Genomic DNA, 24,917 nt, shown 5'->3' on the forward strand with positions numbered 1-24,917 from the left:
TTGCTTAAGGAGAAGATGTAAACTTTATTCAAAGACGTTTAAAAGGACTGTGCATCAGAGTAGAAAGCTGTGCCAACCAACACACAGAAACTCCATCATTGTACCCTACAAGCTTTTGGGCTACTAAAACTACCAGACAATTTGAACAGCAATTCCAGGCCAAGTGACCAGAAATTGTAAGTCAACTGCACAAGGCTTAACATGGAAAGTTTATTGATAACATTCAATTTTACAGTTTCTATTTGACAAAAGACTCGTGTCTATAGGCATTACATTCACATCATAGCAATAAATTTTAATTTTTCAATTTTTTATTGTTGAAGATATATATGCATAAACATAAATTTTACATTTTAACCGTTTCTTTGCATACAGTTAAGTGTAATTCATTACTTCACGATATTGTGCAGCCATCATCATTTAATCTTTGTTTTTAAAGAACATTTACATTCACTCATCCATCAATGTAGCACCCTGCCTAGGCACTAGGGATTCTATGTTGAACAAAAAAATTACATAGCCTCTGCCTTTACATGACCTACACAGACTATGACGGATGTTGCTTTTCCCCTCTCAAGTCTTTAAGCACAAGGTACAAGTGGTCAGTTGAAAGGGGCTGCAGGTACTCTGTAAGTCAGAGACTCCCATTGGGCCTCACTTTAGGAAACCTTGCCCAGGAAGGAACCCCACTTCCATCTCCTCAGAGATGAAGGAAGGTTGGATCTCACCGCCCCGGGGGTCGGGACCAGGACGTGGGGCGGAGCCAGTGACAGGGAGAGAAGTAGGGAACTATGGGCGGGGCGGGGGCGGAGCCTGTGACTGGAACCGCCCCCAGAGGCGGGGCCTGGGCGGGACTGTCGCCAAGGAGGCGGGGCCTGGTGGAGATGGGGCGGGGCTATGTCCGAGGCGGGGCCTGGTAGGGAGACTAACCTGGGGGCGGGGCTAGGCCTGGCTGCGTCGGGGGCGGGGCGGGTTTTGGTGACTCCCTCCGCCAAGGCCTGGGCCTATCCTCAACGCCGCCAGGGCCGCGGCGCTGAGCGGAGGCTTCTACCGCCCGGTGCGGTGGGAGGCTGAGTGGGATGCGGCTGACACGGAAGCGCCTGTGCTCGTTTTTCATCGCGCTCTACTGCCTCTTTTCCCTCTACGCCGCCTACCACGTCTTCTTCGGGGGCCGCCGCGGGGCGCCGGCTGCAACCTTTCGGGTCCTCCGGAAAGGGGCGGCCCCGGCCCGAGCGTGGCGCGGCCGAGGTAGGACCGGGCGCGGCCTTGCTCCCGGCTGCGCGCCGCTAAGCAGGCCCAGGGCTCAGGTCCCGTCCCCGGGCTCGGGCTGGAGGGTGTCCCTCGTCCCTGTTGGAATGTCACTGGCCGGCCCCACCCCACCCCGAGACCCGGAGCACACCTTGAAAACGGGTGTTATCTCGGGTGCCAGAGCTACGAGGTGCTGCAAACAGCCTCTGGGTGCAAAACCTCTATTTCCATATTGAAATCAAGAGACTAATCATCCAGTGACTTCGGAAGGCCACAAGCGCCTTCGCTCCAAAACCTGGTCCCCTGTCTTGTATTTCGACTTGCGTTGGGATTGGACTCGGGTTTAACTCTCTTTGTTCAGGCTTTTGCACAATCGTATCTGAAAGTGGTGGATGCTGCAGTCTGGATAAGATTTTGTGAACAGTAGTCGCAGTACTGGGGTTTGAACTCAGGGCCTTGTGCTTGCTAGGCCACACATTCAGCCCTTGCGTAAGATTTTATGTATAGGTTAAGTGTATACGGTCGATAAAGAGTTGCAAATGTTAAACATATGGTTTGATACATATTATCCAGTTTTGTTTCAAGGTTTTGTTTTGTAGGAGATGCTTGTCCTGTCTCTTGTTAATTTTTTATTTCTAAGATCTTTTCAAGCTGTGGTTCAGTAAAAATCAGAGTGCTGATTTCTTTTTTTTTTTTTAATTGTGTGTGTTTAACTGGCTCAAATTCAGTTGCTTTATCTCTGAAAAACTGAAGTTAGGATGGTATTAGAACTCTCTAACATCTAATTTAAATGGCCTGAATTTACCTACAACTGCACTTGTATCTTCCTAGTAAACTTCTTACTCTTTTTAAACAGAACAGTCTTCTTTGGAAAGTGAAGAATGGAATCCTTGGGAAGGAGATGAAAAAAATGAGGAAGAACACAGAGTTAAAACTAGCCTTCAGATATTAAATAAATCCACAAAAGGAAAAACAGACCACACTATACAAATCTGGGGCAAAGCTGCCATTGGTAAGTTGATGGACAGAGCAAAGATTGTAAAAAGCGATGTAAAGTGGACTTTCTAATGTTAAATTCAATTGTTTTATTGTAACCTAGGCAAGCATTACATCACTGTATACATCCCCAGCCCTTAAATTCACTTCAGTACACTTCACATCAGTGTTTAATGAAGATATCATGATGTATTTTTTCCACTTTTTTCAATATTTCATCTCTCCTTTCATTATACATTGTGCAAATTCACACACACACATCATTGCAGAAGACAGCTTCAGTGGTAGATAGAGAGTGGATAGTGTAGCATCATTATACTGCAAAGCATATGCCAACTTTATTTTCAAGACTCTTCTTTTCCATGGACACTCGGTACGCATGTATGAGATGCAGCCCCTGCCCTTAATGGCCAAACAAGTTTGGGAAATACTAAACACAACAAAGTTAAACAAGGCTCTTTTGTTCTTCCCAACAATAATATGAGGACTTATCACTTTACTTTTTATTATGACATTTTCATAAATGTCTTTGTATGTTTATGTACTTTGATCATATTCACCTCCCCATTACCCTTTCTTGTCCCCCTCCTGCCAATCTCCTTCATTTCCTCAACTTCAACTTTCATGATCTCTTTTTTAATCTAGATTCCACATATGAGAAAAAACGTGATATTGTCTTTCTGAATCTGGGTTATTTTGCTTAACATGATGATCTCTACCATTTTTTCTCAAATGACATTTTTTTCTTCTTTGTGGCTGACTAGTACTCCACTGTGTGTGTGTGTGTGTGTATGTGTGTGTGTGTGTGTGTATAATATATATTTTCTTTATTCATCTTTTGATGGGCATGTAGGCTTATTCCACAACTTAACTATTGTGAATAGTGCCACAGTTAACAAAGATATATGGTATCTGTCATATGCTGACTTTGATTCATTCAGGTAGATACCCTGAAGAGGTATAGCAGGATCATAAGACAGTTCTATTTTTAGTTTCTTGATGAACCTCCATACTGATCTCCAGAATGGCTGCACCAATTTACATTCCCACCAACAGCGTGTTAGGGTTCCTTCTCACCACCCCACACCAAGTCCTCGCCAGAATTTGTGGTTGCTTATTTTCTTGATGATAACCATTTTGACTAGGGTGAGATGGAATCTCAGTGTCATTTTGATTTACATTTCCCTGATGGCTAAAGATGTTGAACACTTTCTTCATGTGTTCATTGGCCATTTGTACTTCTTTTGAGAACTGTCTGTTCAATTCATTTGCCCATTTATTCGTTTGGTTATTCTTTTGGTATTTATCTCTTGAGTTCTTTACATACTCTGGATATTATCCACTGTCAGATAAATAGCTGGCAAAGTTTTTTTCTCCCATTCTGTAGGCTGTCCCTCCACTCTGATAATTGTTTCCTTTGCTGTGCAAAAACTTTTTGTTTGATGTAATCCCATTTATCATTTCATACTGTTTATTTCCTGAGTTGTTATAGTCCTATGCAAAAAGTCATTGCCTGTATTCCTCAATTGTTATCCCCATGTTTTCCTGCAGCAATTTCACAGCTTAGGTCTTACATTAAGGTCTTGATACATTTTGAATTGATTTTTTTTTTTTGACAGTACTGGAGTTTGAACTCAGGGCCTCACACTTGCTAGGCAGGCACTCTTACCACTTGAGCCACACTGCCAGCCCTTGAATTGATTTTTATACAGGATGAGAGATAAGGATCTAAGTTCAGTCTTTGGCACATAGCTATCCAGTTTTCCCATCATCATTTCTTGAAGAGGTTGTCTTTGTCCAACATAAGTTTTTTGGCACCTTTGTGGAGAACCAGATGTCAGTAGTTTTGCAGGCTTATTTCTATTCTATTGGTCTTTGTATCTGTTTTTGTGCCAGTATCACTACGTTGAATAAGAGTGGAGAGTGGACATTCTTATCATGTTCCTGGTTTTAGAGGAAATGATTTTAGTTTTTCCTGCTTAGCATGATGTTGGCTGTAGCGTTGTCATATGTAACCCTTACTATGTTGAGGTATGATCCTTCTGGTCCTAGTTTTTTCAGAGCTTTTATCATAAAGGGATTTGAGTTTTCTCAAAGGCTTTTCTGCATCTGTTAAGATGATCTTCAATTTTTGTAGTTAATTCTATTTATGTTCTGTATTATGTTTATTGATTTGATTTTGTTGAACCAACCCTGCATCCCTGGGATGAAACAACTTGATCATAGTATATGATATTTTTACTGTGCTGTTGAAATCAGTTTGCAAGTGTTTCATTGGGAATTTTTGCATCTCTGTTCATCAAGGAAATTAGTTTTCCTTTTTGTTGTGCCTATCCAGTTTTGATATCACAATAACACTGACTTCATAGAATTAATTGGGTAGCATTCCTTCCCTTTGTGTTTTTTATAATAGTTTGAGGGGTATTGGTGTTAGTTCTTCTTTGAAAGTCTGGTAGAATACAGCAGTAAGTCTATCTGGTTCTTGACTTTTCTTTGCTGGGAGAATATTACTGCTTTAGTTCTTTGCTCACTATAGACCTGTTTATATTCTTTGTATACTCTTAGTTCAATTTTGGAAGGACATATATGTCTAGGAATTTATTTCTTCTAGATTTTCCAATTTGTTGGAATAATAATCTTATGGATTTCATTGGTATCTATTGTACTATCCCCTTTTTTATTTCTAATTTTATTAATTTGGGTCTTTATTTCTTTTGGTTAGTTTGGGTAAGGGTTTGTCAAGCTTGTTTATCTTTTCAAAGAACCAACTCTTTGTTTCATTGATTGTATTTTTTTTTAGTCTCTATCTTATTAATTTCTGCCCTATCCTTTATTACTTTTTGCTATGTATTAATTTTAAGTTTAGCTTATTTTTGTTTTTCTAAGACTATAAAAGTTTCTTAATTGCAGGCCTTTCTCAGAACTTTTAATATGGTGGTGTTCATTTTGAGTGTTCAGTGATGGGATACAGTATGTAGTTTATTGAACTTGATTCCCAGCTGGGAGTGTAACATGTGGGAGGCCCAGCATTTAAAAGAAAAATATGTTGTCCACAGAAGCATTTTTTCCCTGAGTATCTTGACAGTCTAGTTCTCCAGGCTGTATCTTATGCTCAGTTACTGAATGGGGCTCTCAAAGAGAGACAAACTAGAAAGAATTTAGTAATTAAAGGGGGCTTTATCGGGGCCAGGTATAGTGGTACACATCTGCAATCCCAGCACTAGGGATGCTGACACAGAAGGATTGAAGATTGCAAGTTGTAGGCCATCCTGGGCTACACAGCAAGACTCTGTCTCAAAAAGGAGTGGAAGGGGGGTGGCTCATTTGGCCTTTGAACAATTAATTGGATATGTGTACAATAATGGATGGTACCAGATAAGAGGAAAATGAATAGAGCATAGTGCCTGGATTGAGGTGTTTTATAAATTCACTTATGTTTTCATACATTCTTGAAGATTACACTAACCTCTAAAAATTTCAAGTACCCAGACCCAAACCCTATAATCATCAAGTTCTAGCAGTTTTTTAAAATACAGCCTCTAGTACTGGTTTCTTCCTTTAACCATCCACTCCCACATTCTAGTTTTTAATTAATTAAACATCTTAAGTTTTCATGTTCCCAGAATTTTCTCTTTTTAATCCAATAAGCACAGTGTGGCCAGATGAATGTTATCAACGACTCCTTTCATCAACCTATTTCCCATAGACAGTCATAGGATACCAGTGGTAGACATTCTTATTCCAAAAGAGGAAAAAAATGGAAATAAAAAGGAGTCATTAGTCCAAGCAGCTTTGGAATCCAACCCAACAAATCCCAATCGATTTTATAAACAGTATCTGGCTTGCAGCTTTGCCTCTGGCCATTCAGCTTCACCTTAGAATCATCTCTTCCTTTTCATGAAGAGTAGCACATGTTTGCAGCTCAGTAGATTTATCAGCCATTTTCCTGCTGGTAGAATTTTGGGAGCCTAACAGCCTTCATTCATTTCATCCTCTCTCCATCACTTTTTGTCTAAGCTGGTAGTGTTTTTGCTAATGTGGCATTCTTAAAAACCATGTTGGTCTCCTGTATGTTATAAGGTTTCACTTTCTTGGACAAGAAGCTCCTCCACAGACTTTTCATGAATAATCTCATCTCTGTTTCTGGTTTTTGCTAAGATGGCTGAGGAAGTCCATAGATCAAATACCTTGGCTCTTCCAAGAATCCTTTATATAAATGAATACTCATCTTTTTGAAGCAGCAGCAAAAAGTTGTTCAGCCACATCTTCAGCCTTCTCCCCACAGCATGCTTTCCTGACAATAAATTTCCTGCTTTTTCACCTCTTTTTGCAATCTGAATAGCCCAAGAATTTCCCAAATCATCAGATTCTGGTTCCTTTCTGCAGTACAGTTCTTTCCTCAATCTCTTTCCTCTTATATTTAACTCTAACCAGCAAGGGAAACCAGTCTACCCCTTTAACACTTTGCTGAGAAATCTCTTCAGCTAAATATCCAATTTCATCACTTACAAATTCTTCTTTACACATAATGCAGGACACAATTCAGCTAAGATTTTTGCCATTATATAACAAGGATTCTGTTTCCTCCAGTTTCTTGTAAAGGCACCAGCAGTGCCTTTAATATGTATATTTCCACCAACAGTCTGCTTATGACAATTTAGATATTCTCTAAGAAATACAGATTTTCTCTACAGTTCTCCTCACTTTCTTCTGAGTCTTCACTAGCCAAGCCGTTAACATGTATATTTCTACCTGCAGTCTGGTTTTTTGGTTTTTGGTTTTGTTTTGTTTTTTTATCATGCTCTTCAGAATTATTCTACCCTATCTCCATTTCCCAATTTCAGTGCCACTTCTACATTTTTAAGCATTTGTTATAGTAGCAACTCACTTCCAGGTGCCATAATCTACTGCATAAGAACTAGTTTCCTACAGCCACCATAGCAAATTGCCACATATTTAGTGACTCAAAATAATACAACTTCATTATTCTGCATTTCTAAAAAGGAAAAACCTAAAATACCATTTTTGGAGCTATCTCTTTTGAAGACTCTAAAGGAAAATCTGTTTCTTTGCCTTTTACAGTTTCTAGATATTACCCATAGTCCTTGAGTTATGACCCCATATAACTCTGCTTCCGCTTCTGTCTTCATATCTCTCTTCCCTCCCTCTGGCTTTCCTGCCTCCCTCTTCTGAAGACCCTGGTGATCACAAAGACTTACCCTAGTAATCCACAATAATCTTTCCATCTCAGCATCCATAATTTAATCACATTTAGAAAGTTTCTTTTACCATGTAAGATACTCGCAGTTCTGAAAGTTAGTATATGGACATGTGACGTGGAGTGCACTGTTCAGCCTGCCACATTTGGAAACCTTTACCTGATTGACTGAATTTTAGAATTGGCTTTTGAGTATACATTAGTATCAGGGTGTAATGACAATAGGACAAAATACGTCTTTCAGTGTAACTAAAGCAAGGTTTTCAAACGTGTTGTTTGGTCTCAATATTACTTAATTGTGTGATGCTGCTCTCTTTCACCCTTCACGTTAAAACATTCATTAAAATCATGAATTCAGTTGAAATCATGTTAAAACATTCTCTAAGCAGAAAACACATGAAGTGGCATTTGTCTGCCAAGGGCATCATTCAGTCAGGGATATGTGTTCAAGAGAGACAAAGGTAATATCCTCTTAACATATTGAATGCATATGCATATATATTAGCTATTCTGGTTGTGTTTGGCACAAAATGGTGAATCCCTCCAGTTTGTAATAACATATAAACAGTTCTAAGCATACAGCAGTTTACTGTGTAGTATAATACATTTAATTTCAGAATGTGATAGGTAGTAAGAGTTTGGTGATATTAGAGGTTTCTCAGTCCAGAGTAAGAGAGGTTATTGTCTTTAATATAACCCATATTTTACACTGACGACCTCTGAGTTCTGTCTTTCAAAAATCAGCTGCCATATTAATGATTTTGAGCTTTTGCTTTGTGGCATTGCCTGCCAGTAGACCATAGGGGAAAAGTTCTGGGTTCAGAGACAAAGATATAAAGGAACAGCACATAAACTTCTCTTGCACACTAGAGTAGAAAAGACAGTAAATGTTTTCTGTTTCTGTTTTTGTTTCTTAATTACCAGGATTATATCTCTGGGAGCATATTTTTGAAGGCTTGCTTGATCCCACTGATGTGACCGCTCAGTGGAGAGAAGGGAAGTCAATTGTAGGAAGAACACAATACAGGTATTAGTTGTGCAACATTAACCTTTGTTAATGTTGTGTTGCTATACAGTATCTTTTGTAAATACTGGGAGGAAAACGTATTTGTACACATTTGCTTTTCAGCTTGTGAAGAGTAGAGAAATCTCGTGAATACATATTCACAGTTAAAGCTTACTTGAACATTTCCTTATGATATCAGGTGCTGCAAAATACTCCCCTTTTTAGAATCTTATTTCTGTTTTGTTTTAATCTTGATTATTTGGAAAAGTACATGCTCCACATTTTATAACATTTGATTGATGATGAGCACTAACCTTCCATGCTTTGAGGGAATAATATGTAAACCTAACAGCATTTTCCTTTTCTCTTTTAACATAGTAGTCTTTTCTTACAGTATTAAGGTTGTGTCAGAACTATTGGTATCAATTTTCTGTTTGGTTTGATTTTGGGGGGTTTGTTTGGTTGGTTTGTTTTGATTTTGAGGCAGGGTCTCGCTTTATAGTCCAGGCTCGCTAGGAACTGTCAATGCCTTCGTCTCCCAGGTGCTGGAATTACAGGTGTGCACCACCATACCCAGGTCCTTGCTCTATTTTTAAAATTTTTATTTATTAGAATGTATCTCATGTATGACTTCTATTATGATTTAAATGATATATGTTACCATTTATCTGTAATACTTAGTCATTTTTTTAAATTAAATAAAACCAATGTATTACTTAAGACTTTGGGGGGGCTCTTATTATTTTTTAAAGAATTCTTATCTAAGGCTGAATATTTTCTGAATATTTTATATAGAATTAAGATTATCATCAAAATGTAATTTTAGATTTTGCTTTCTTACTGAAATAAAAGTAAAATAATTATTTTTAAATGTTTATTTCATATAACAATTGTATTATGAGAAGAAAAAATGTGGAACAAAGTTTCTATTAGGATTCCATTTCTTTCCCACAGAAATGAAGAGAGGAAAGGCTATAGTTAATCTCAGTTTCAACTGAAGTTTCACTACTGCTTTAATTCTTTGCTTAATTTATAACCATTTGGAAAGCAATTTCATTGTATGTATCTTCTCAAAAAGGATCATGCTGAAAAAGTAAACAGTTTCTTAAAATTGTCATTAGTCATTACTATTTTTTCTTCATCTTCATGCTGTTTTTGCTTTAGTCCCATTCCAGATTTTATACATAATTCTAAACTTATAATACTTGGATTTGGATATTTGAAAATAAATGTGTATTATGTGAATAAATCTATTATTTTGTATTTAACAGTACTAGGGTTTGAACTCAGGGCCTCAGGCTTGCTAGGCAGGCATTCTACCACTTGAGCCACTCTACCGATCCTCTAATATTTTATATTTGAAAAGTAAAAATGTGGTGGAGGGGGTGAATTCAAGTATGATATTTGATATATTGTAAGAACTTTTGTAAATGCCACAGTGACAATGTACCCCCATCCAAGAACAAAGAAAAGCAATAGTTCTAAGAAGAGGGGGCAGGAGTTAAGGGAGAACAATAGAAGGGGTGAATTTAATTAAGATATATTGTAAACACATATGTAAATATCACAATGTAACCCCTTACAACTATTATATGCTAAAAAAATTAGGAATTGTAAAAAAACAAAAAAAAGAAAAGAAAGGTAAATGTGAACATGCATAAGGGGAATTGGTCTAATGGTTCTATCTATAATATGTACAGTTTCAGAAAAATTCTTACAAATTCATAAGGAAGTTAGTATATTTAAGCTTAAAGCTATACAATATTACTGCAGTGATAGGAAGAATTTGAGCTAATAGCATTAACTCCCAAAGGAAGCCTTATTTACTCTTCCCTTCTGAAATTTTTATATAAGATTCCATATTATCATCAAAGAGCAATGCTGTTTCTTCTTAGTGAGTTGTGTATTCAAAGAAGTTCACCATTTTAGTAGATTTTTTAAAGCAGCTGAAGTGATGAAAAGTACCACAGAATCTATTTATCTAAAATTAATAAATCTTTATAAAATTGCAAGTTTTGAGCTGAATCAAAGTTATGTGGGTAGTAACTTAAATGAATTCCAAAAATATATTGTTTTCACAGTCAGCTTTAGGACTAAATATTTGAATGATTTCTCTGGGCTTTCTAAACATTGCAAGTATTTATTGGAGGACAAATTTTTAACTGAGCCAAGCAGAAGATGAAAAAAATATGGAAAATTATAAATACTGATTATTAAATATATGCTAAGTGATCTACAAGAGCAAATCACCACTTTAGAATTCTGTAAATGAACTCTTCAAATATGTTCCTTCTTCAACTAGTGGAATTTTATGATAGATGCTTGCCTAATAACCTTAGTAAACTAAAGTACAGCACTCATCATACATAAATATACTATAATATCCTATACATAATCCTCACTTTATAAAAGAAATGCATTGCAGGAAAGTTGCTGTTAAAATGAATTTTTATAAATTCATATTTTAAATGCAATAGGAAAACTTAAATAAATTGGTAGAGCAAATAACTCCCTAAAGAAAATTGCTAGTGAGGGGTGATTAGCTCAGTGGTTAAGTGGATGGTCTCTGAACCAGCCAAGCCTAAAGAAAATTGCTACTTACACATTCAACATTGACTGAGTGCCTACTCGTTAGTTCTTAATAGTTACCAAGGATTTCAAAATAAATGAATAAGTTTCCACTTAACCTTGAGGAGTTTAGACCCATGGTTGAGACAAACATAAATTATTGTCATATTATATATAAAGCGTAATGATAAAGTTATGCATACTGCATCATGTTAGTTGTTAGGGAAACACATAAGAAAGGCAACTAACCCAATCTGAACAGAGTTGGGGTTGTGAAACCTATGGAGAAAGACTACTTAGAGACATTTATAGTTGCTAATTCTTTAAAAGGAGTAGGAGTAGCAAGTCAGAGGAAGGAGAGATTATTTTTTCCTAGCAGAGGTGACACCAGAGGCCCAGAACTGATAAACAGCTTGATTTGTTCATAGATTGCAAGCTGTTTGACACTCCTACAAGCATGGAGATGAGGTAGAGTAGCTCCAATTAAGAGGATGGGGCAAGGGTCAGTTCGTGGTGGACCTTATTTGTATCACACCAAAAGGCTCTTAGACTTCATTGTCAGCAGCAAAAAGCAATCAAAGTTGATTATGCAGGATAGTTGTCATTTTTTTTTGCTTTTATATATATTTCTCTAACAGCCATATGGAAAAAAATATTTGAAGCCAGCAGGTGGGTTGCAGGTACACTATGTGGGAAACTGGAGGTTTGTCCCCTTTGCTAGTCCACTACTCAACACTTTCATGATCCCCCTCCTCAGCAGACAGCCTGCCTCCTGTTTGATCAGGAAAATTGAGGCATCCATAATCATCTCCCTTAACTATCTGCTCTAACATTTTCCTACTCTTTGATTCCTCACCCATCCTTACCTCATTCTCCAGCTGTCTGGACAATGATGTAATCTTTCCTAGTTCAGAGTTAATGCCTCCCTATACCTGTGCATCCTGTCTCTTCTTCCAAGACCTTGCTCCATCTCTTAATTCCTTGCTCTCCTTTATCCTCCACTTTTCACTCCTGTCTTTCTTATCTTCTCACCCATACTTTCAAAACAGTTGTGTACACTCACAGTCTTCACTTACCAACTTCTCAAACCATTGCAGTTTTACTAACAAACATCCCAACAACACACACACAGACACACACACACACACACAGAGCTCACCTATATGAATCTTAGGAAATTTATTTTTTGCCCTTAAAGTTACTTAGTTACTAAGTTACTTAGTTCCTTGGTTCCCATACTGGTGCCATGGGTGCCACAAAATATTTTAAATATCTGTGGGAAACTCAGTTATAACTGACACACTGTGCAAACTACTAGCTCAAGGTGCTTCACAATTTCAACACTAGATCCTCCTATATTCATTCCTGTGGTGTCATAACTTTGTGAAGCTCGGTTTTCTATGGTTTCTGTGATAAAATGCAAGGACTACCCAAAAAAATCAGTGGAACAGGAAATAAGTGGTAGTGTCACTTTGATTCCAAGATTTGAGAAGTTGTATACTGCTCAGGTACATACATTCCCTTAAGTACTTGTGATTAGTAAGAATGAAACAGGAATTTTTTTTTTTATTTCTCTGTGTGTTCGTGTGTATGTTCCAGTGGCTTTTAACCTGTTAGGACATGGATACTAAGTCACTTAGATCTAATTACTTTTTAAAAGTAAAACTGCTACTCATTTCTTTTGCTTTGGGAAACACTTTTTAAAAATTACTGAAACACTAAAGGTGCCAGAAACCTCTGATTTACCACTTCACAGAATTGACCCCATGGCTTAAGAGCTGTGGAGATACCAAGAAGGGTCAAGTGGGCCCTTGAATGAATCATGCTTAATTTTGTTAATTTGTGTGGGTCAGTAAAATTAAGAAGGTATCCCTTTCTTATGAAAGTGACATTTGGGGATAGCTTAATGTAATTTTAATACATGGATTAAAATCCAGCATAGCATTAAAACACTTAGTATAATTTCCAAATTAATAGTACATGAGCAAAAGTTTTGCAGTGTCCAGCTAAGTTCATGCAAGCTCATACTGAGAAAAATATTCTTGTCTATTGGCTTCCTCCTATATGTGTACAACATATTTCTAGTTGAGGGACTTAAGATTTTAAAAAAGGTCCAAGATAATCTTGCCAGGCTCCAGCAGCTCACGCATGTAATCCTAGCTACTCAAGAAGCAGAAATCAGGAGGATCACAGTTTGAAGCCAGCCCAGAAAAATAGTTCGTGAGACCCTAGCTTGAAAATAATTAACACTTACACAAACAGGGATGGTGGAGTGGCTCAAGGTGTAGGCCCTGAGTTCAAGCCCCAGTACCAGAAAAAAAAAAAAAAAGTCCAAGATATTCTGAGTTTTAAAATTTTTTATCATGTAGAAATTGTAAATTAACTTTTCTGACTAAATTCTACAGTATCTTATTCCATCTTAATCTGGTTTTGACTGACTTAAGTTTTTAATAAATTTAAAATACTCAGCACTCTAATTTTACAAACTCATTTTTATCAAAATTAGAGTTTACTTTGGAAAATTCAGAAAACAAAGTTTTAATCACTCATAATTCCATTTTACCCATAATTCCAAAAACAAAGGTTCTGCAGTTGGCATTTAGTTGTGTCTTCTTCTAGCCTTTTTTCTACTTACATTATTACATAACTAAAATTACACTACCTATTCAGTATTGTTTCCTGCTTCTTCACAGACTGCTAGCTAACATTTATTGTGTGGAGGCTCTGAACAAGATACTGGGTTAAGTATCACAAGTACTTTAACTCCTTTTATCCTTATAGCACACTGCTCCTTCCCAGCTAAATCAGTTCTACTACCTATATGCAACCTCATTCTTCTGTACAGCTTAGAATCTCAAGCTCTTCTGCTTCTCTGTTCACATTACTTGTTTCCTAGACTACGTTTTAACCTTTACCTTCCTCTTCTGGTTCCACTTTCATTTGAACTCAGCATTGCCATCACAGGCTGTACAACTAAAGTCCAACTTCCCAAATGCAAAATAAGGGAAGAATGTACTCTGCATGGTTGTTAGGGGTTAAATAAAAACCCATGCAAAGTGTTTTATTATAGAAAAGGCATTTAACAAATGTTAGTTTTTATCCCCAGCAATAAAAGCAGGATCTTGGCATAATTGTGGTAAAATTCTTAAAGCAACTGAAATCACCATACAAAAGGGACTAAGGTAGAATGAAGAAAAATAGAGGAAATGAACCAACTGGGGTTTTAATACATATATACATGGAAACATCACAAGGAAACTCCCTGTGTAGCTATCCTTATCTCAAACAAGCAAAAACATCATTTTTTTTCTTTATTCTTCTACAAAATCAGAGATCAGGAGGGCGGAACAGGTCCTGCCCAGGGGGTGTTGGTACCAGTGGGATGGGGGAGGTGACAGAGAAAGGGGATAAGAGGGTGAACACAGTGCAAAAAATGTATACACATGTATGTAAATACAAAAATGATACCTGTTGAAACTATTCCAGGAATGAGGGGGGAAGGATAAAGAAGAGTGGTGGAGGGGATGAATTCAAGTATGATATATTGGATACATTGTAAGAACTTTTGTAAATGTCACATGTACCCCCACCCAGCACAGTAATAAAAAAAAAATTAAGACTCTAGCTGGATATAATGAAAGGGTTCAAAGAGGGCATAAAGAATCTAGGACCAGTGTGACTAATTATAAGATGAATTCAATGATATTTTTTATGATTAATACATACTAATTTAAAAATATTTCAATGGCATTAGTTGTTCTAGGTAGCACATAACATGAAAATGCAAGTTATGAAACATGTCTATTCCTTTCATGTAAACTTGTTAAATATAGTAAAAAACAGTAATACAACAAATTCCCCTTTGCTCACTAACAGATTCCAGCTCTGTTATATTTGCTTCCAGTGGTTAATTTTTCTCTTAAGAGAATTCAATATTTTCAATACAAGGGAAGTTTTCTTTGTACTCTTTCTTCTTCTCAGAGGCAGTCACTGTCATGAATTAATGCATATCTTTAAGAAATTTCATTTCTGGAGAGAATATGAATTAAATCTCATTGTAGATTTTATATAAAATGAATACCTTTTTTCTGTTCTTGTTTATGTCTTATTTTTGGTTTGTCATTTTCAACAGCTTCATCACTGGGTCATCCGTGGTCCCAGGGTACTTCTCCATTGATGTGGATAATGTGGTACTCGTTTTAAATGGAAGAGAAAAATCAAAGGCCTTTTATGCCACCCAGTGGTTAGTTTATGCACAGAATTTAGTGCAAATGAAAAAACTCCGGCATCTTGCTGTTGTTTTGCTTGGAAATGAACAATGTGATAATGACTGGATAAGCCAGTTCCTCAAAAGAAATGGAGGCTTTGTGGAGCTGCTTTTTATAATCTATGACAGCCCCTGGATTAATGGCATGGATGTTTTTCAGTGGCCTTTAGGAGTAGCCACGTAAGTACAAAATATGATTGCACATTTCTAGATTGGGGTTAAACTGCAATCAGGTTGGTTCTTCTGGGAGCATTTTGCCTAAAGGCAAAAATATAGTGTGGTCTCATGCTTCAATGATGATAATGATGTTTTTAGAGTATTTTACCTTTTCCAAGGAGAACAGATGAGTTAATGTTTTGATTTTAGAATTGTAGGATAGATTTTTTTAAGTTTATTAGGGGTACCCTAAAAAAGATGTTTAGTACAGAATGAACAATGATAAATTCTATATAATTTATAGTAAAAAATACTTTTAAAGTAATATTATTAAATCAAGAATGCATTATACCCTTGGGTGTAGACTGGCTAAATTTGCACAAATCCCTCCTATAAAAGAAAAGGTTAATTAAATGATAACTAAGGTTTTTCAATGTGTAGTCTTTCTCCAGCTATAAAACAGAAAACCCATTTTTAATCTGTTAGGTTTAGAAAGTTTTGAATTAACACTAAATTGACTTTAAGATAAGTTGCCATTTGCACATGTACCTCCTGAGGACAGGGATTTTTGTCTAATTTGTTCACTGCTCCATCCATAGAGCCTAAAATAGTGCTTGTGTGCATTAGACACTCAATAAATATTTGTTGAGTGGACGAATTACCTCATTGATTGGATTTTTTTTAAATCAGGGCACTCTACCACTTGAGCCATACCACTAGCCCTTTTTTGTTCCGGTTATTTTTTAGATAGGTTCCTCCTTTTTTCCCCAAGCCAACCTAGACCACAGTCCTCCCAATCTCAGCCTCCTGAGTAGCTAGGATTATAGGTGTGAGCCACCAGATCCGGCTCTGGTATGATTTTTTAATCATGCATTCATTATTCATTACTCTATCGGGTACCACCAGATGTGACTTCAGACTACTGCCGACTTAGCTCACCAGGGAAACATGTTAATGAGACATACTCCCAGACCTACTTTTACAACATTCTGACTCAGTACATTTGGGGTAGGGCAAGTCAGAAAGGTTTTTGAAGTACAGCTAGGTTGGAGACCGTCTGTAAAATCTATCACTTGAGATAAGTCACATTTATAAAATGTTTTAATGTATTATACTTTTCCACAGTAGCATTACATAACCTATTTATAAAGTAGAAGATGAAAACATGGTGATTCTGGTACTGTGAGACTAGTCCAGTATATTTCTTACAGATCCATAGTTCTCAATTAGGGGCAGTTTTTGCCTCCCACATCTAATGTGTAGAGCCCAGGGATGCTGTTATATACTTCACAGTGTACAGGACAACCTTTACAACAAAAAATTATCTGATCCAAAATTTCAGGCAGTGCTGAGGCTGGGAAACCTGGACTAACTGTTACTGTAAGACTTTGCTCTCGTGTAAAGGTTGTATTTCAGGAACACAATTAAATCTTTATTAAGCCCAAATGCCCATAAGAATGGGTCACTTGAAGTAGGCCTCCTTTGTACGGCATACAAAGTATTTGTTTGTTTGGATCTACTTGAAAAGACTTGGAATTAATTTTTCAGAGCTCTTTGCTATTGTAATATACTGTCATCTTTCTCTTTTTTATTTTTTCTTTTCAATTGACAAAGAATTATATACATCTATGGGAACAAGATACAATGTGATACGTGTTTATAATGTGCAATGAGTAAATCAGGCTAAGAAACAAATCCATCAGCTCACATACTTGTGCGGTATGTGTGTGTGTGACAAAAACCTTTAAAATCTACTCTTTGAATAATGTTGAGATATATAATCCATTATTATTTATTGTAGTCACCATTCTATGCAGTAGATCACTAAAGCTTATCCCTCATGTCTAACTGAAACTTTACCCTTGGATCAACATCTCCCTTCCCAAGAGTATTCTGTGATCTTCCCATCACCTGCTAAAATATTGGTTAAATCATGATCATTATAAATGTGGAAGATCATTTCTACTTTGAAGGTCATTAATTCAACAGCTTAACACCTGCAAGTGAGTTACAGAAGTTAAAGAACATCAGAAACAAAGAAATTTAGGCACAAAATCTCCATGACATTTTTCTAAGAGCTGTCAATGTGAAAATTTTGTTTGAGTCAGCAGATTCAGAGACTTTTCTGAAGTCATCATGGAAAATTACAATTTGAGATTAAAACTCATGTTTTAAGTCTCATGTTACCTAAGGAATTGTGTTAAGAGGATTTCGCCAATTCTGTGTCATATACTAACTCATACATACTTGTTTTATAGATACAGGAATTTTCCTGTGGTGGAAGCAAGTTGGTCAATGCTACATGATAAGAGGCCCTACATATGTAATTTCTTAGGAACTGTTTATAAAAATTCATCCAGACAGACACTAATGGACATTTTAAAACAAGATGGTAATAATAAGCTTTGCTGGGTTTCAGCAAGAGAACAGTAAGTTCTATGTTTATTCAATTCATCCACTTTGTTCTCTAGTCTGAGTGGCTTCATGTGCAAAGACCTTTCCAAAGAAGCATTGTTAATTTGATTGATTCCAGTCTTCACCCAGGAAACATTGGTAACTAAAACTGTGAAGAGACTGGGTTGTATTCTTTTAAAATAGGGAGATCTCCTGTGGGAGATAGCCCATTCTGAAGAAGAATACTAGTAACTGTCATTTGTGAAAGTCACTTTGGGGTTTCTTCGAAAATATTTGTTAGTCTGGCTCGGCACACAGGAGATTATAAATGCCAATAAAGTCTTAGGTTCTTCCCTGAAATGTTCAAAAGACCAGTTAAGTGTGCCAAGACAAGTTCAGTGTACTACTCCTTACATACTCAGGAACCTGTCACCATCCCGAGGACAGGGGCCATGTATTCTTTGAATTCTCAGATCTAACGTAGAGCCTTGCATGAGGTAAATGGTGAGTGGATTGACAGATTTAGCAGGGTTAACCTTCTTCCATCATTTACATCTTTTTGGTAATTAAGAAGCAGGTGTTTATGGAGTGAAGGGAGTAATTTTAAAATCATTTGCCTTGTAATTGTATCAGATACTTTCTTCTAGAAAGCATAACTCCCAACTCTACTCTTAATGTAACCATACTATAGTCATTCAGTCAATACTTATCAAGCAACTGCTATGTGTCAGAAACTTTTGCCCACAATAAATTCTGCAGTGAACAAAATTAAGTCCATGCTTGTTGGAGGAGACAAGATAAATTATGTGACAGAAGATGATAAATGCCATATAAAAAAATTTAAGCAGAAGAATGGCATAGAGTGGACTGGGGTTTGAAAGCAGAGCATTCATAGTTTTCAAATAGCCAAGGAAGGCATTAGTTAGAGGGTTACATTTAAGCACAGGCCTGAGGAAGGTGCAGGACTGAGTCTGTTTATTTGGGAGAAGAGTATTCAAGCATAGGGAAGAGCAAATGCAAAAGCCATAAGGCAGTAGTGTGTCTGGAGCAGAGTGAATAAAGATAGTGTAAAATAGAATAACATAGGTTTATTCAAGGAATTGAATTATTCTTAGAAGTTTTCTTCTAACTTTGAAGTAGAGGTTGAGAAGGTATCCTCCTTGCTTCTCATTGCTGCTTCCAGACCATTCTCTCCTTTCTCTCCCTGACATCCCCAATTTTTGAGTCTCATGCCCCAGACAAAACCGCCATTACCAATCTTTGGGTTTAGCCCCCTGATTCTTTGAAGAGGGGAGATCCTGGTCACTATTACTCTGTCAGTCACTAGTTTGTTCTTAATTCTTGGTGATTCCCAAATCTAGGTACATGGTCCTTCCATCACCTTGATCTTATGGTTCCTTTATCTCCTCTTCTCCACTGATCTGAGCCTCCAGCTGACCTCAGCCATTTCCTATCTTGGTCATTTCCTAGACCTTCTCATTATGCATATGTTATGCTTTCAACTGACCTCAGATTCTAGCATCTCTCTCTGTGACCATTGTATCCTGTCATTCCAAGTCATTTCTTATAATCTGACTACAACAATCAGCTGGAATTTACAATCCATTGTTCCTGCTACCCTTCTATTCACTTTACTCTTTACCCAACCTAATTTTACAGTCAATTATAACTGCCTTACCTTCAGCTCCCTAATTCCCTAGTCCGGCAAACCCCAACTCTGGTTATAATCCATCTCTCTACCTGCTCCACATCTGCACCCATGCAGCTGAACATAAGTTTTAAGTATATGACTTTGAACCTCAAATGCCCAGCAGTCGTGCATTTTTCTTGTCCATGGATTCTCCCAGTCTCCTAGAAAATTGTTTCATACCTTCTCTTGTCCTAAACTCTAACACCAACACCTTCTCCCCCACCAGTCTCTCTTACTTTATGACTCTGTTGTTTTACTCTGAAAACAGAAACAGGAGAGAACATATAGCTTTCTAACTGATCTCTCAGTTTACAGTCTATTATAAACACTGCAGCCAAACTGATCCTGATAAAACCTTTGTCAGGTCATATCACACCTCTGTGACCATTCAGATCTTATCTTCTACACCTGTCCCCCTTAGTAAGTGCTTCCACCACCCTGGCCTCCCTGCTGTTCGTTAAATATGCCAGGCACACATTTACTCATGGCCTTTGTTCTAGTTTGCTCTTTTCTCTGTTCTCTCACAGATCTGCATGGTCTGCTCCTTCACCTCCAGCTTTGTGCTCAGAGGCCTCAGCAGTGGAGCATTCCCTGGTCAGTTATTTCAGATTGTAACCCTACCCACTCAGGAACCCTCACCCCACTTCTGTGCCTTATTTTTCTTCACAGCACTTAACACTTTCTAGAAGTGTACTAATTTGACTTTGTTACTGTCCATCTTCATCACTAGACTTAAATAAGCTCCTTGAAGGTAAGATAGGGAAGAGAGGACCTGGCACCCAGAAAATAGGGATTGAATTCATATTGTTCATTTGAGGATTTTATGGTGACCACCAGATTTGTTTTAATGAGTAGATATAAAATATATTGTCAAATATTTTTAAGAAACTTGTTTGAGCCAAAGTTTTAAATATATCTTATGTTTATCATCCTTATAATGTGTTAACCATTTCCTGTACCCAGCGTTAAAAGGTAGAATATTTTCTATCACAAAAGATAAACAGAGTAAAAACTGCAGTTTTTCTGATTTTCTAGGTGGCAGCCTCAAGAAACAAATGAAAGCCTTAAGACTTACCAAGATGCTTTGCTGCAGAGTGACCTCACGCTGTGCCCCGCAGGAGTAAACACAGAATGCTACAGAATATACGAGGCCTGCTCCTATGGCTCCATTCCCGTGGTGGAAGATATGATGACAGCTGGCAGGTGTGGAAATGCGTCTGTTCTTCATGACGCTCCTCTGCAGTTACTCAAGTCCATGGGCGCTCCCTTTATCTTTATTAAGAACTGGAATGAACTTCCTGCTATTTTAGAAAGAGAGAAAACTATAATTTTACAAGAAAAGATTAGAAGAAGAAAAATGTTACTTCAGTGGTACCAATACTTCAAAACAAAGCTAAAAATGAAATTTATTAGTATTTTAGAAAGTTCATTTTTTGAATAATAAAAGTTAACCTGTTAATTATCATTCTCAGCTAATGTAATTTTTAAAAATCATTTCTAGTTGTGTGTGTGTGTGAGAGAGTATGTGTTTGTAAATGTTCATTAAGGTACCTTCATCAACTCTAGATTGTGTATGTAACATATGTCCCCCTTACTGGGTAACTGTATACACGCTAGAAAGGTTAAAAGATTACTCAGATTTATTTATCCCAAGTTGAATGTTTCAACACTTACCAGTTTTTCTCACCCATTTTTTTTTTTAGTGGTGCTGAGGTTTGAACTCAGGACATTGCACTTACTAGGCAGGTGCTCTACCACTTGAGCCATGGCCCCAGTTATTTTTCGAATAGGGTCTCACAGTTATACCCAGGCCAGCCTGGATCATGATCTTCCTATTTAAGCCTCCCACCTTAGCTGGGATGATAGGCGCACACCACCACACCCAGATTTTATTGCTTGAGATGGGGTCTTGTGAACTTTTTGCCTCTGCTGGCCCTGAACTGCAATCCTCTTGATTTCCACCTCTCATATAGCTAGAATCACAGTCATGAGCCATCGCACCCAGCTTTTCTCACCCATTTAAACCCACTTGATAGAATGCTTGATTTCCAAGGACTGGGGCATTTGGGTGGTGGGTTTCAGGTTAGATACTGGTCAAAAATGCAAAATTTGAGTTACGCGTAAGCTCCAAAGCTCTATTGTGCAACATGGTGACTATATTAATAACAATATATTATATCCTTTAAAATGCTGTGTGGATGTTAAGGGTTCTTATCACAAAAGTGGTAACTCTGAGGTAATACTAGATAGAATGAATCTATCTTATACATGGTATATACATACAATGTTATCTACCAATTAAAAAAATCAACCTAGTCTAAGGAGCAGCATTATGAAGCCAAAAAACTAAGTTTTGGAGTCAGATAAAACCTAGGTTAAAAGCTTACTTCTGACATACCATCTGGGGACCTTGAGCAAGTCACCTGGTCATTCTGATCTTAGTTTCAGTGTGAAATGGAGATAATGGTGTCTCATAGGTTTGGTTGTAAATGTGAAATGAAATATATAAGGTAACTATAAAGTACCTTAAAGTGATCACACTACTCAGAAAAACTTAAAACTTACAAGTTGTTTATTTCAGGAATTTTCTGCCAGGCACCAGTGGCTCATGCCTATAATCCTGGCTACTCTGGAGGCTGACACTGGGAGGATCACAGTTCAATACCAACCTAGGCAAAGGTTTGAGACCCCCATCTCCACAGAAAAAGTTGGGCATGGTGATGCATGTCTGTCATTCCAGCTAAGGCAGAGGTGTAAAATAGGGGGATTGCAGTCCTGGCCAGGCCCAAGAAAAAAGTGAAGCCCTATCTCAAGGATAACCAGAGCAAAAAGGTCTGGAAAAGTGGCTCAAGCGGTAGAGTGCTTGCCTAGCAAGAGACTCTGAGCTCTCAAATCCCAGTACTGCCAAAAAATAAATACTTAATAATAAGAGAATTTTTTATTTAATGTTTTCACCACAGTTGACCATGGGTAACTGAAATCTAAGAAGGCAAGACCTTACAGGGAGCTACTGTTCTTGCATCTTGTCAGAAAGAATTGGAGACTCACTTGCGGCAAGTTGTTTAGCATATGACTTAGCGTCTTCTAGGTGTCATGGGTTCTGGATGTCATGTTCAGTCTGATCTTGATATCTTTTAGGCATCTTAAACAACATAACTAAAGCTGGATTAATTACTTTCTTCATCCAAAATACACACACACACACACACACACACACACACACCTGTTTCCTCTCAAAATTACTTTTTTTTTTTTTTGGTGGAACTGGGGTTTGAACTAAGGGCTTCGAGTTTGCAAAGCAGATGCTCTACCACTTGAGCCACACCTCCTCTATTTTGCTCTGGTTATTTTAGGGATGGGGTCTTACGAACTATTTGCCCTGACTGGCCTCGAACCGCAGTACTCCATATCTCAGCCTCCCAAGTAGCTAGGATTACAGGCATGAGCCACCAGCACCTGGCTCCTCTCAAATATTTTTAGCCTCAGTAAATTGTGTCACAGCCACACTGTTTGCCAGACCAGAAGCTTTAGATTTCTGCTCATGCCTTCCCAACCCTCCAATTAATTACCAGCTTCTGTGCATTCTACCCAAGTTTTCCTGGAATAAGTCCCCTCCCCTCCACCTCACCAGTCTCTCTCAGTTGCATAGTTGGTCTTATGTCAATAGGAGAGTCACAACTTCCTGTCCTTCTGCCTTTTCAACTGTCCACACTACTTTAGTTTCATTGGTGCAGTGATCATTTCTTGTTTCAACAAATCTCAAGACTAAATCTGAAATTTCAAGTTCTTCGAAGGGAACACACTACATGACATACACAGACATACTCCTACAACATAAATCCCATCACCTAGTTCCCTACTTAAAAGCATCTGTGGCACTGGGCGCCAGTGGATTGCCCTGTAATCCTAGCTGCTCAGGAGGCAGAGATCAGGAGGATCGCAGTTTGAAGCCAGCCCAGGGAAATAGTTCACAAAATCCTACCTCAAAAAAACAAAACTAAACAAAACACAAAATAGGGCTGGTAGAGTGGTTCAAGTGGTAAAGCACCTGCCTAGCAAGTGCAAGCCCCTGAGCTCAAAACCCCACTACCACCAAAACCACAAAAAAGCATCTGTGGCATTTTGTTGCCTATAGAATAAATTGACATTTTATAAATTGTTATTCCAAGACCCTTCACAATCTGGCCACAATGAGTTTCTCCAGCCTCATCTCCTTCCACCCTTCAAAAGATGCCCCAGCCCCCCTCACTACCTGGGTGGTAACATGCTCTTGGGCGCTTTTTTTCTTCTGTATCTTTTATTAGCACGCACTAATTGTACAATGTGGGGCTTTCTTGTGATATTTCTGTGCATACATATAATGTATTTTGATCATATTTACCCCCTTTACTCTCTTATCCCCCGCCCCCCAACCCCACCCCTTTTTAGAATTTTTCTCGCATGTTTTAAAATGGGCTTCATTATCTCATACATACATGCAATATATTACTATTATACTCTCCCCTCCCCCATTAGGCACACTTTTACACAGCGTTTTTCTCTATCTGGAATGCTCCTCATTCTACTTCCAACCCCCCACCTGGCTTCTCCAGAAGCAATAAAATGGGTCATTAGTACCATTACTTTAGTGGCTATATAACATTTCTTTAATTCAGTTACAAAGTATATTTGGTTTTTGTTAGTCTGCCTCCTCCCAACATAACATAAATCTGTCAAAGAGACTAACAAGCAATGGAATCGATATCCTAAGGAATGCACACAGGAAGAGGTGTAAATCACGATAGTGACAGGAAGGCATGGCTGTTCCATGAGTGAATGCTTATTTCAAAACAGCCTCTGCCCTATATTAGAACGACTCAACGACTCTCTCTTTATAATGAAACCAAGAACTTAAATAATGCCTTTGCTTTTGTTTAACATTTGTACATTGTTTTGGTTTTTGGGGGGGTAGTACTGGGTTTTGAACTCAGGGCCTCACACTTGCTGGGCAGCACTCTGCCACTTGAGCCACTCCTCCAGCCACATTCATACATTTAAATTGATGAAGCCCTCTACTTTATCACTTTCCAAATTCATATTTTATTTAGGCAATTTTTTAAATAATAAAATATTTTGGGGGGTAGTAACTTTCTACTGCAGAAACAAATTGATGTTACTGAGATCAATTCCTAATTTAAGACACTATGAAGTATCGTGTAAAAAACCTTACTTATGAGATCTGCTGTTTGACTTATACAATAATTGAAGATTGAAAGTCAAAAGTGGCAGGTAAAACTTCTGAATTACAAAGTTTAATATAGTATGAACAACTTCTAATGTCTTCCATAAATATATGAGAGTGGCTTAAATGTCTAATGAGAACAGTTTCCACAGC

At 37.7% G+C, this 24,917-nt stretch overlaps 1 protein-coding gene across 3 annotated transcripts; it reads left to right on the forward strand.

Moving 5' to 3' along the window:
- Positions 1-972: 972 nt before the first annotated feature.
- On the forward strand, positions 973-21,008 carry Rxylt1 (ribitol xylosyltransferase 1). Of its 3 annotated transcripts, XM_074083815.1 has the most exons (7): positions 976-1,248; positions 2,105-2,260; positions 8,387-8,489; positions 15,169-15,483; positions 17,718-17,888; positions 20,071-20,137; positions 20,579-20,741. In XM_074083815.1, the coding sequence occupies exons 1-7, from the start codon at positions 1,080-1,082 to the stop codon at positions 20,600-20,602; spliced, it is 1,005 nt and encodes a 334-aa protein (XP_073939916.1). In that variant the 5' UTR covers positions 976-1,079; the 3' UTR covers positions 20,603-20,741. The 3 variants fall into 3 exon arrangements, with proteins under 3 accessions (XP_073939914.1, XP_073939916.1, XP_020022818.2); XM_020167229.2 differs by lacking the exon at positions 20,071-20,137 and having other exon boundaries at positions 977-1,248; positions 20,579-21,008; XM_074083813.1 differs by lacking the exons at positions 17,718-17,888; positions 20,071-20,137 and having other exon boundaries at positions 973-1,248; positions 20,579-21,008.
- The last annotated feature ends 3,909 nt before the right edge of the window (positions 21,009-24,917 follow it).

Source organism: Castor canadensis, chromosome 8 (genome assembly GCF_047511655.1).
Source record: "Castor canadensis chromosome 8, mCasCan1.hap1v2, whole genome shotgun sequence".
NCBI classification, from domain to species: Eukaryota; Metazoa; Chordata; class Mammalia; order Rodentia; family Castoridae; genus Castor; species Castor canadensis.